This window comes from Carassius auratus, unplaced genomic scaffold (genome assembly GCF_003368295.1).
Source record: "Carassius auratus strain Wakin unplaced genomic scaffold, ASM336829v1 scaf_tig00214714_1_2670353, whole genome shotgun sequence".
Lineage (NCBI taxonomy): Eukaryota > Metazoa > Chordata > Actinopteri > Cypriniformes > Cyprinidae > Carassius > Carassius auratus.
Genome location: NW_020527778.1, coordinates 1230005 through 1243398, shown reverse-complemented (window position 1 = coordinate 1243398; position 13394 = coordinate 1230005). Strand labels below are relative to the sequence as shown.

At 40.0% G+C, this 13394-nt stretch overlaps 1 protein-coding gene across 2 annotated transcripts; it reads right to left on the bottom strand.

Moving 5' to 3' along the window:
* Window positions 1–1145: 1145 nt before the first annotated feature.
* Window positions 1146–10250, bottom strand: LOC113092772 (uncharacterized). 2 transcript variants are annotated; one of them, XM_026258507.1, is made up of 6 exons: window positions 9670–10250; window positions 8649–8780; window positions 2762–3167; window positions 2500–2637; window positions 2156–2309; window positions 1147–1648 (listed from the first exon to the last, which is right to left on the bottom strand). In XM_026258507.1, exons 1-6 carry the CDS (start codon window positions 9712–9714, stop codon window positions 1582–1584), a joined length of 942 nt encoding a protein of 313 aa, XP_026114292.1. In that variant the 5' UTR covers window positions 9715–10250; the 3' UTR covers window positions 1147–1581. The 2 variants fall into 2 exon arrangements, with proteins under 2 accessions (XP_026114293.1, XP_026114292.1); XM_026258508.1 differs by lacking the exon at window positions 9670–10250 and adding an exon at window positions 8899–9018 and having other exon boundaries at window positions 1146–2309.
* Between the last annotated feature and the right edge of the window lie 3144 nt (window positions 10251–13394).

The following is a 13394-nucleotide window of genomic DNA, read 5'->3' as shown; positions in this document are numbered from 1 at the left end:
TCCCTCTTTACATTCTCTCCTCCCTCTTTACATTCTCTCCTCCCTCTTTACATTCTCTCCTCCCTCTTTACGTCCCAGTTACATTCTCTCCTCCCTCTTTACATTCTCTCCTCCCTCTTTACGTCCCAGTTACATTCTCTCCTCCCTCTTTACGTCCCAGTTACATTCTCTCCTCCCTCTTTACGTCCCCTTTACATTCTCTCCTCCCTCTTTACGTCCCCTTTACATTCTCTCCTCCCTCTTTACGTCCCCTTTACATTCTCTCCTCCCTCTTTACGTCCCAGTTACATTCTCTCCTCCCTCTTTACGTCCCCTTTACATTCTCTCCTCCCTCTTTACGTCCCCTTTACATTCTCTCCTCCCTCTTTACGTCCCCTTTACATTCTCTCCTCCCTCTTTACGTCCCAGTTACATTCTCTCCTCCCTCTTTACGTCCCAGTTACATTCTCTCCTCCCTCTTTACATACTCTCCTCCCTCTTTACGTCCCCTTTACATTCTCTCCTCCCTCTTTACGTCCGAGTTACATTCTCTCCTCCCTCTTTACGTCCCCTTTACATTCTCTCCTCCCTCTTTACGTCCCAGTTACATTCTCTCCTCCCTCTTTACATCCCAGTTACATTCTCTCCACCCTCTTTACGTCCCCTTTACATTCTCTCCTCCCTCTTTACGTCCCCTTTACATTCTCTCCTCCCTCTTTACGTCCCCGTTACATTCTCTCCTCCCTCTTTACGTCCCAGTTACATTCTCTCCTCCCTCTTTACGTCCCCGTTACAATCTCTCCTCCCTCTTTACATTCTCTCCTCCCTCTTTACGTCCCCTTTACATTCTCTCCTCCCTCTTTACATTCTCTCCTCCCTCTTTACGTCCCCTTTACATTCTCTCCTCCCTCTTTACGTCCCAGTTACATTCTCTCCTCCCTCTTTACGTCCCCTTTACATTCTCTCCTCCCTCTTTACGTCCCCTTTACATTCTCTCCTCCCTCTTTACGTCCCTGTTACATTCTCTCCTCCCTCTTTACGTCCCAGTTACATTCTCTCCTCCCTCTTTACGTCCCCGTTACAATCTCTCCTCCCTCTTTACATTCTCTCCTCCCTCTTTACGTCCCCGTTACAATCTCTCCTCCCTCTTTACATTCTCTCCTCCCTCTTTACGTCCCCTTTACATTCTCTCCTCCCTCTTTACGTCCCAGTTACATTCTCTCCTCCCTCTTTACGTCCCCTTTACATTCTCTCCTCCCTCTTTACGTCCCCTTTACATGCTCTTCTACTTTACGTCCTTTAACGTCCCCCTTTACATTCTCTCTTCCCGCTTTACGTTTGTATTTAGGCTTATGTTGAACTTTATTCTTGTACAAACAGACACTGTATCAAGCAGTGCATGTATTGAATGAAAATGTCTCCGAAATATCTGTGTATTTGGAAAATAATGCATTTTTTCTACTTCAGCTGTGGTAAAGTATGCAAACAGCGCGAGCGTCTCTTAATTTTAATGTCTACACCTTTATCTTAATTTCTTTTAATTTAGCTCCATTTCTTACTAAAAGAGCATAATGTGCAAAGTGTTGAAGTGTTTGTGCCTCCCTACAAACCACCCTTTCTTTTAGGAGTCGTGATCCTGTTCCGCACATAATTTTTCACACCAGTCCATGTTCCCTGCTTCAAAGCTTCTGGCTCTGCATCACTACGGGAAGCAGAAAGTGTCTGACATCACATCTCAGTTTTCAGCTTCTCTCGTCTGCACACATTAACTCTCACCAATCGGTTACATCCAGCCATAGCCCATGTCCAGCACAGCTATTCACTCTTCCCTTTTTTATCATCTTTACATTCTCCCCTCCCTCTATGACAGAAATATCAAAAAGTTTAACATGACATTTCATCCAACTATATTGTAACTGAACAAAGAAAATTGACTCTTACTATCCTCTACTTCTTCATTAGCCTTCTTATACTCTAACTTTTCACTTTATATTCTGTTTCATTCCATCCACAAAATATTTCTACACCTTTATCCTCATTTCTTTTAATTTAGCTCCATTTCCTACAAAAAGAGCATAATGTGCAAAGTGTTGAAGTGTTTGTCCCTCCCTACAAACCACCCTTTCTTTTAAGAGTCGTGATCCTGTTCCGCACATAATTTTTCACACCAGTCCATGTTCGCTGCTTCAAAGCTTCTGGCTCTGCGTGAATGCATCTTTCACAGTCTTGCTTACCAGGAACTTTGCATGTCTTGATGAAACTCATCATGTGTCTCTCTACTGCTTTTACCTCACTGTCCTCCCATTTCTTTTTTGGAGCATTTGAAGAACCTATGAAATAATTAAAAAGTAAATTCTCATTACACATTCTCATTACAACTAAATCGGTGAGTAAAGAGCAAATCAAGACTGTGTTCCCAATGCATAATTTTTTTTTTGAATTTGTCTGGATATTGCTGCATGGAGCCAATTCATGTTTATTTGATTATTGTTGTTTGTGCAATGTAGAGATTTTTCTTACCTTGATCCTCCTGTGAAACAGCTTGTTCAGATTGAACAGGTTGATCAGTCTGTACTGGTGCTGGTGCTGGTGTCTGAGATAGGTCACTGGAATCCTCCTCATCACTTGACATGGAATCACCTTGGGCCTCAAGTTGCTCTTAATAATTAATTAACGAAAAATGAACACTTTATTGCTTATACCTAGTATCTGTGACATGAATATATACATTGTTTTGCAAATATGTACAGCACAGATACACACAGAGCATGTATACTCATACCATTTGGGTCGATTTCAATGTCATCAAGTTTCTTTCCTTTGTAGTCAGACAGTGTTCCTTTCTCCATGGCCATTAGGACTTTACTCATTTTTGCCAGCTGCAGTGTTCCCTCTGGTAACCGATAAAACTGTCTGTGGATTCGGATATCGTGACCAAGGAAATCAGCCAGTTGGTCTGCTTCATTCTCATTAAGGTTAAGAATTTTAGACATGGTTGCTATGTGTTTCCTGAGCCTAGTTGATGACAGTGCTTCAGGGTTCTTTATGCCACATTCGCAAGCAGCTTTGTTGATGCGCTCTCCTCCTCTGTAGGCAGGCGAGGATGATGAGGGCTGCACAGGCGAGGTTGAAGGTGACGTGGGTGACTTGGACTTTGGAGTGGCTACAGAAAAAAAGAGACTGGCCGCCTGGCCCACACGAAAACAAGGATAAATATCTGAAGGGCCTTAAATGTAGTCACACAATGCTGATGTTGTTAACATTAACAATTTGAGAACAAAGTATAGTTTGCACGGTTTGATGTGATATGATAATTGATAAGCGATTGTTAGATTTAAAGGTGGGGTATGTAATTGTCTTTTTTGTCCATTTTTTCAAAATCACTTGAAATCCTATTCCTAACCCACTTACAGCCACTGAGTTAGAAGCACTGAAATGAAAAGTAAGCAATTTAATCATCTGTGGAACAGGCAGGACTCGAAAAACTCCAGCCAATCATTTCCAAAACTACCTAGAATCATTAGACAGTAACTGTGTCAATCAAATGGTCGTACCATACCCCCTCCCCATCGTGTCCATGTACAGTATTGTTCAAAATAATAGCAGTACAATGTGACTAACCAGAATAATCAAGGTTTTTCGTATATTTTTTTATTGCTACGTGGCAAACAAGTTACCAGTAGGTTCAGTAGATTCTCAGAAAACAAATGAGACCCAGCATTCATGATATGCACGCTCTTAAGGCTGTGCAATTGGGCAATTAGTTGAATTAGTTGAAAGGGATGTGTTCAAAAAAATAGCAGTGTGGCATTCAATCACTGAGGTCATCAATTTTGTGAAGAAACAGGTGTAAATCAGGTGGCCCCTATTTAAGGATGAAGCCAACACTTGTTGAACATGCATTTGAAAGCTGAGGAAAATGGGTCGTTCAAGACATTGTTCAGAAGAACAGCGTACTTTGATTAAAAAGTTGATTAGAGAGGGGAAAACCTATAAAGAGGTGCAAAAAATGATAGGCTGTTCAGCTAAAATGATCTCCAATGCCTTAAAATGGAGAGCAAAACCAGAGAGACGTGGAAGAAAACGGAAGACAACCATCAAAATGGATAGAAGAATAACCAGAATGGCAAAGGCTCAGCCAATGATCACCTCCAGGATGATCAAAGACAGTCTGGAGTTACCTGTAAGTACTGTGACAGTTAGAAGACGTCTGTGTGAAGCTAATCTATTTTCAAGAATCCCCCGCAAAGTCCCTCTGTTAAAAAAGGCATGTGCAGAAGAGGTTACAATTTGCCAAAGAACACATCAACTGGCCTAAAGAGAAATGGAGGAACATTTTGTGGACTGATGAGAGTAAAATTGTTCTTTTTGGGTCCAAGGGCCACAGGCAGTTTGTGAGACGACCCCCAAACTCTGAATTCAAGCCACAGTACACAGTGAAGACAGTGAAGCATGGAGGTGCAAGCATCATGATATGGGCATGTTTCTCCTACTATGGTGTTGGGTCTATTTATCGCATACCAGGGATCATGGATCAGTTTGCATATGTTAAAATACTTGAAGAGGTCATGTTGCCCTATGCTGAAGAGGACATGCCCTTGAAATGGTTGTTTCAACAAGACAATTACCCAAAACACACTAGTAAACGGGCAAAGTCTTGGTTCCAAACCAACAAAATTAATGTTATGGAGTGGCCAGCCCAATCTCCAGACCTTAATCCAATTGAGAACTTGTGGGGTGATATCAAAAATGCTGTTTCTGAAGCAAAACCAAGAAATGTGAATGAATTGTGGAATGTTGTTAAAGAATCATGGAGTGGAATAACAGCTGAGAGGTGCCACAAGTTGGTTGACTCCATGCCACACAGATGTCAAGCAGTTTAAAAAACTGTGGTCATACAACTAAATATTAGTTTAGTGATTCACAGGATTGCTAAATCCCAGAAAAAAAAAAAATGTTTGTACAAAATAGTTTTGAGTTCGTACAGTCAAAGGTAGACACTGCTATTTTTTTGAACACACCCCTTTCAACTAATTGCCCAACTGCACAGCCTTAAGAGCGTGCATATCATGAATGCTGGGTCTTGTTTGTTTTCTGAGAATCTACTGAACCTACTGGTAACTTGTTTGCCACGTAGCAATAAAAAATATACTAAAAACCTTGATTATTCTGGTAAGTCACATTGTACTGCTATTATTTTGAACAATACTGTACATATTGGATTGTTTTATATTATTACAGTTGTTTTCAGTCGCAAACAAGCATTTGTCCAAGCAGTTGTCATATTTTCAAAACTCTAAACACAATTAGCACAGCATCTGTCTATTGTGGGCATACCATTCACACATTTCATGTCGTTTTTACACAATATGGAGTCATTGAACACATTTCCACAATGCTTACATTTTCTGAACAGACAAGCTATACCTCCCAACAAAATTATGGATCGTTTTTGTAGTATTTACAAATGTTAACACACAACATCCCACAATAGCAAAAACAATGTTCCAAACCTTAGATACAGTATAAAAAAAATCTGCTTCTGCAATGATATCAGTTCAAAAACAATTTATCTTAGCTGATTTATGTTGTGTAAATTGGGCCAACCACAGCTGATTCCAATCTGGCTTAGACTCAATTGCAGGGGTTATTTTTTTCTATTACACTGACACTTATACAATACAGTAAAAGGAGGACTTTGAAGAGTGATATTTTTGGAAACAGAAACAGAAAAAGACAAACACTAATGTATGGACGAGGAAGAGTAAGAGCAAGGGCCCAGTGAGAGGAGCAGGAGCAGTGAACAGTGAGAAGAGCAGGAGCAGTGAGAGGAGCACACTGACACTTATACAATACAGTAAAAGGAGGACTTTGAAGAGTGATATTTTTGGAAACAGAAACAGAAAAAGACAAACACTAATGTATGGACGAGGAAGAGTAAGAGCAAGGGCCCAGTGAGAGGAGCAGGAGCAGTGAACAGTGAGAAGAGCAGGAGCAGTGAGAGGAGCAGGAGCAGTGAGAGATGCAGTGAGAGGAGCGGGAGCAGTGAGAGGAGCAGGAGCAGTGAGAGGAGCAGGAGCAGTGAGAGGAGCAGGTGCAGTGAGAGGAGCAGGAGCAGTGAGAGGAGCAGGAGCAGTGAGAGGAGCAGGAGCAGTGAGAGGAGCAGGTGCAGTGAGAGGAGCAGGAGCAGTGAGAGGAGCAGGAGCAGTGAGAGGAGCAGGAGCAGTGAGAGGAGCAGGTGCAGTGAGAGGAGCAGGAGCAGTGAGAGATGCAGTGAGAGGAGCGGGAGCAGTGAGAGGAGCAGGAGCAGTGAGAGATGCAGTGAGAGGAGCGGGAGCAGTGAGAGGAGCAGGAGCAGTGAGAGATGCAGTGAGAGGAGCGGGAGCAGTGAGAGGAGCAGGAGCAGTGAGAGATGCAGTGAGAGGAGCGGGAGCAGTGAGAGGAGCAGGAGCAGTGAGAGGAGCAGGAGCAGTGAGAGGAGCAGGAGCAGTGAGAGATGCAGTGAGAGGAGCGGGAGCAGTGAGAGGAGCAGGAGCAGTGAGAGATGCAGTGAGAGGAGCGGGAGCAGTGAGAGGAGCAGGAGCAGTGAGAGATGCAGTGAGAGGAGCGGGAGCAGTGAGAGGAGCAGGAGCAGTGAGAGGAGCAGGAGCAGTGAGAGGAGCAGGTGCAGTGAGAGATGCAGTGAGAGGAGCGGGAGCAGTGAGAGGAGCAGGAGCAGTGAGAGGAGCAGGAGCAGTGAGAGGAGCAGGTGCAGTGAGAGGATCAGTGAGAGGAGCAGTGAGAGATGCAGGGAGAGATGCAGGGAGAGGAGCAGGAGCAGTGAGAGATGCAGTGAGAGGAGCAGTGAGAGGAGCGGGAGCAGTGAACAGTGAGAGGAGCAGTGAGAGGAGCAGTGAGAGGAGCAGTGAGAGGAGCAGGAGCAGTGAGAGATGCAGTGAGAGGAGCAGGAGCAGTGAGAGATGCAGTGAGAGGAGCAGGAGCAGTGAGAGATGCAGTGAGAGGAGCGGGAGCAGTGAGAGATGCAGTGAGAGGAGCAGGAGAAGTGAGAGATGCAGTGAGAGGAGCCGGAGCAGTGAGAGATGCAGTGAGAGGAGCAGGAGAAGTGAGAGATGCAGTGAGAGGAGCAGTGAGGGGAGCAGGAGCAGTGAGAGGAGCGGGAGCAGGAGCAGTGAGAGGAGCAGTGAGGGGAGCAGGAGCAGTGAGAGGAGCAGTGAGGGGAGCAGGAGCAGTGAGAGGAGCAGGAGCATTGAGAGGAGCAGTGAGAGATTTTATTTTACCCCCCCCCCCTCTCCTTTTTTTATTCTGGGCTTTTTTCTGTTGTTGTTTTTTTGTTCAGAATGCTCTTATGTGTTTCATGGATATTTTGTTCACTGTAAGCAATACTGTCAAACCTTTTCTGTTCTATCATACCGTGTTTCTACTGTACCTCCTGCAGTAAACAGTAAAGGAAAAATAGCTTTTTACTGGAATGCTTTTGAATGTGAACATTACTGTACATTTGGACATACAGTTCCTAACCAAGAAATTTAGTGTAAAACAGTGAATTGCATGTTTTGCATGCAAATACCTGTAAAACTGAGACTGAAAAGTCTATGCAGTTTTTGTAATGTCAACAATAGCCAGTATTTTGAAACCTGGTGTACTTTGATTGACTGCATGTACCTTTTGAGGTGAAAACAAGTGTTATTCTTTGACAGAATAATTTAATTTTGAGTCAGATTTCCAGTGTTTTGGTAAAGTTGGTGTGTTGACAGAAAGATGTGTTCTATTTTGAAATTAAGATTTAGTATAAATTTAACAAAATGTGTTTTCGAGAAGAAAATTATCCATTTGGCCAATTGTGTTTTGTAGGTGTTAGTCTGTGTTAAGAGTTTAGAAAAAGTATCTGAAGTATGGGTAAGCGCTTGTTAGCGATTGAAAAAAACTGTAATGTAGACAATGTATTAAAGGATTAATAAAATAGTTACAGTATTTGGTTTTGTGGTTATCATGATCTAAATGCATGATACTGGATGACCAATGGTTAATTTTAATAAAACTCAAACAGTCAGATTATTACATTTTACCAAATAAAATTGAGGTCGTTTTAAAAGATGTTACTGTTTTTGTTAATGAACATAAATTTTACATAGTAAATCTGCTCCTAACTGAATCTAATACTGCTGCAAATCATTGTCAAATATGCATTTTGAGACAAAATATATCTAATATTAATATTGCTGCCTGCACTGTAAACTGTGCTGAAGATCCGTGCCATCAAAGTCAGGCAACACAAACCTGTTTCAAGACTTGAAACAATATCCCCCATTAGCACATCCAGGAACTAAGAAATACATTTTCCAATAAATATATTTATTTTGTTAAGGAAAAATAACAAATGTTTGAATGTTCTACCTCAGATTTGTGAAATGTTCACCTGTTTGGCAAGTGTTTGTCATGATATGTTCTGACAATAAAGAGTAGTTTAAAACCACAATTAATGCTCTGGTTTCTACAACTTTCACTTAGGAGCAAATATCTGCCTTTAAACTTGAAAGAAATAAAGATTTGACATTTATTGTGATAATTATCGATATCGACTAATATAAAACAATTATCGTGATCACTTTTTTGCCATATCCCCCAGCCCTAGTTATTAGTTACTAAACTGCTTAGTCATTTATACTTGCCTTTATATTTGCTGATGAACTGCTCTCGAAGCCCAGGCTTGTCAGTTTTACAGGTAATGTGATGCTCAGCATCCTGCAGAGGTTTCCTACGTCTTTTATTTCCCAGCATGGCGACTTTCTTTCTTGAAATGACTGGAAAAAATAAATACAAATAAATATAAGGTGAACGAAATAAACAAGCATATTTTAAAAAATCCTGTTGATCTTACTGGAATTGTTCACCAAAAACACACATAATTAACATACTAACCCTCATATCCAAACCGGTGTTGTGTTTTTCTGTGGAACAAATCTTTATATTATATATATTTTTTTTTTAATGGAAATGTCATTAATGCCAAAAACCATTGGTTCTTGTGTGTCTTGTAACCACAATTGATGTCAATCTATATTTGATTTAAGAGCTAAAGTATATGGGAGATTTTCAGTCAATAACCAGCTAGATTTATATGGACTATTTTTAATGTGCTTTTTGTCTGCTTTGGAGCTTGAAACAAAATACAATTTTTATAAAGTATCAATTCATGGTCATTGTGCAAAAAAATCTCAGTGAAGATAAATTATTAAAATAAAACATTCCACTAAAAAACCAATTCGGGGGCAAATAATGTAATAATGTATTACATAAAATATAATATATAAAATAATGATATTAAAAAATGAGAATGAATTATTTCAAATTACTGTTGATATTTTACAACACTTTTGAGAAAAACAATGATTTAGAAAACTACCACTGACTCGGTTGTCTTGATTACTTTGTAGAACCTAAAGTACTATTATATGAAAAATAACAAAATTATATTTAATAGTCAATTTTATATATACAATTTGTTTTCATTATTGCAACAAATCATCAAATGACACAGGCTTAGAAGCAAACTCAAATACAATCGAGAAGTAAATAAAACCCTATTACAAAAAATAACTAAACCACTAAAATAAACATACATCGTACTATATTTCATATTACACAATGTATTTAGTTATCATGCATTTTCAGGACAAGTCTTGATCTCACCTTTCCTCCTGGTGGGTTGTTTGTCGTCTGTTTCGCGCGTTCCATCGTCACGTGTCTGCATTTCCCGGGAAAACACCACCGTCGCTGACTTGCGTAAATGACGTAGTTACGTATTTGGATTTCACGTTGAAATTGTGACTACATTTATTTGGCCTAATAGAAAATTATCTGGTGGCAATGATATTTGTTTTGACCACAGTACTGTTTCTTCAAACTTAAAAAAAAAATGTGATGAAGTTAGTCTTTCTAGTGGACAGAGCACATGATCACTTTTTAACCGAGCACCCACCTCAAACTAGGAACCAGTGCGCATGTCCGTACAAGCACTGGTTTAAAAGAGCAAAAAGTACCCGGTGTGCACTTATTTTTATAAAATAACACCACATCATAAAGTTTTTAAGAGAATTACAAATAAGAATATTCAAAACGTGCAGGTCTGCTGTAAACTAGAGCTCACAAGACTTTTGTTAGTTCATTCATTCATCTCATCTGCAGCGAGTCAGTCAGAGACAGTGCTGTGGGGGAAGGGCGCGCGCGCGATCAGAGAGTGCTGTGGGGGAAGGGCGGCTGATCACAGTATGAGCAGCAGAAGCAGATCTCAGCTAGGGCTAGGGCTATAGGGCTATAGTTGAAAATCAAAGTAAGAACTAATAAATCTGTAAACAAACATTTAAACGTGCCAGCTTAATTCATGATTCTTTTAAACACTTTTGTTCTTTTGTATGACTATAACTGCTCTCTCTCTCTCTCTCTCTCTCTCTATATATATATAGAGAGAGAGAGAGAGAGAGATACATAGATATATAATTTCTTGAATCATTCTTAAGATTTTCAAACCAGTAAGTGCACTGGTTTGTAAAAAAAATGTACCCAACTTGTACTTAATTTTCTGAAATAACACCACATCATAAAGCTTTTAAGAGGATTACAAATATGAATATTCAAAATGTGCAGGTCTGCTGTAAACAAGAGCTCACAACTGTCTAAATGAGCAACCTAGATCTCTTGAACAGACATCTTATTTTCTATTACAGTTTTTTTCAGTCGCTAACAAGCATTTGTCCAAGCAGTTGTCATATTTTCAAAACTCTAAACACAATTAGCACAGCATCTGTCTATTGTGGCCATACCATTCACTCATTTCATGTCGTTTTCACACAATATGGAGTCATTGAACACATTTCCACAATGCTTACATTTTCTGAACAGACAAGCTATACCTCCCAACAAAATTATGGATCGTTTTTGTAGTATTTACAAATGTTAACACACAACATCCCACAATAGCAAAAACAATGTTCCAAACCTTAGATACAGTATAAAAACCTCTGCTTCTGCAATTAAATCAGTTCAAAAACAATTTATCTTAGCTGATTTATGTTGTGTAAATTGGGCCAACCACAGCTGATTCCAATCTGGCTTAGACTCAATTGCAGGGGTTATTTTTTTTCTATTACATTGACACTTATACAATACAGTAAAAGGAGGACTTTGAAGAGTAATATTTTTGGAAACAGAAAAAGACAAACACTGTAATGTATGGACGAGGAAGAGTAAGAGCAAGGGGGCCAGGGAGAAGAGCAGGAGCAGTGAGATGGATATTTTGTTCACTGTAAGCAATACTCTCAAAGCTTTTCTGTTCTATCATACCGTGTTTCTACTGTACCTCCTGCAGTAAACAGTAAAGGAAAAAAATAGCTTTTTACTGGAATGCTTTTGAATGTGAACATTACTGTACATTTGGACATACAGTTCCTAACCAAGAAATTTAGTGTAAAACAGTGAATTGCATGTTTTGCATGCAAATACCTGTAAAACTGAGACTGAAAAGTCTATGCAGTTTTTGTAATGTCAACAATAGCCAGTATTTTGAAACCTGGTGTACTTTGATTGACTGCATGTACCTTTTGAGGTGAAAACAAGTGTTATTCTTTGACAGAATAATTTAATTTTGAGTCAGATTTCCAGTGTTTTGGTAAAGTTGGTGTGTTGACAGAAAGATGTGTTCTATTTTGAAATTAAGATTTAGTATAAATTTAACAAAATGTGTTTTCGAGAAGAAAATTATCCATTTGGCCAATTGTGTTTTGTAGGTGTGAGTCTGTGTTAAGAGTTTAGAAAAAGTATCTAAAGTATGGGTAAGCGCTTGTAAGCGATTGAAAAAAAACTGTAATAGCATTTATTAATCAAAACAGTCAATTGAAGTCTGCAAACCCACAGCAGGGCTGATATGCAAGCATCTCATCTGCAGTGAGTCAGTCAGAGACAGTGCTGTGGGGGAAGGGCGCGCGCGCGATCAGAGAGTGCTGTGGGGGAAGGGCGGCTGATCACAGTATGAGCAGCAGAAGCAGATCTCAGCTAGGGCTAGGGATAGGGCTAGGGCTATAAAATCAAAGTAAGAACAAATAAATATGTTAACAAACATTTAAACGTGCCAGCTTAATTCATGATTCTTTTAAACACTTTTTGTTATTTTGTATGACAATAACTGCTCTCTCTCTCTCTCTCTCTCTCTCTCTCTCTATATATATATATATCATTTCTTGAATAATTCTTAAGATTTGCAAACCAGTGAGTGCATTTTTCAAAACAATTGGTACAAACCCAGACAAAAACAAAGCCTGTAACTTGCTCAATATCCTTAATACAATATCAATGAACATCAGTGCCATCAGAATGACAAGTCCTTGTGTCATTGTTTACAAACATGATAGTCAAAATGCTTTGTCATTTTGTCAATATAACAGTGAACTATCATTCAAAAAGTGAAACTTGTATATTATATTCATTCATTACACACAGACTGATATATTTCAAATATGTTTCTTTTAATTTTGATGATTATAACTGACAACTACGTAAAATCCCAAATTCAGTATCTCAGAAAATTTGAATATTACTTAAGACCAATACAAAGAAAGGATTTTTAGAAATCTTGGCCAACTGAAAGGTATGAGCATGAAAAGTATGAGCATGTACAGCACTCAATACTTAGTTGTGTCTCTTTTGTCTGAATGACTGCAGCAATGCGGCGTGGCATGGAGTCAGTCAGTCTGTGGCACTGCTCAGGTGTTATGAGAGACCAGGTTACTCTGATAGTGGCCTTCAGCTCTTCTGCATTCCTGGGTCTGACATGTCACATCTTCCTCTTCACAATACCCCATAGAAGACAAGTTTGCTGGCCAATTAAGAACAGGGATACAATGGCCCTTAAATCAGGTACTGCTTTGGCAGTGTGTGCTGGTGCCACATCCTGTTGGAAAATGAAATCTGCATCTCCATAAAGTTGATCAGCAGCAGGAAGCATGAAGTGCTCTAAAACTTCCTGGTATACGGCTGCGTTGACCTTGGACCTCAGAAAACACAATGGACCAACACCAGCAGATGACATGGCCCCACAAACCATCACTGACTGTGGAAACTTTACACTGGACCTCAAGCAACGTGGATTGTGTGCCTCTCCATTCTTCCTCCAGACTCTGGGACCTTGGTTTCCAAAGGAAATGCAAAAGTTACTTTCATTAGAGAACATAACTTTGGACCACTCAGCAGCAGTCCAGTCCTTTTTGTCTTTAGCCCAGGTGAGACGCTTCTGAGTGTTCAAGAGTGGCTTGACACCAGGAATGCGACAGCTGAAACCCATGTCTTGCATATGTCTGTGCGTGGTGGTTCTTGAAGCACTGACTCCAGCTGCAGTCCACTCTTTGTTTATCTCCCCCACAGTT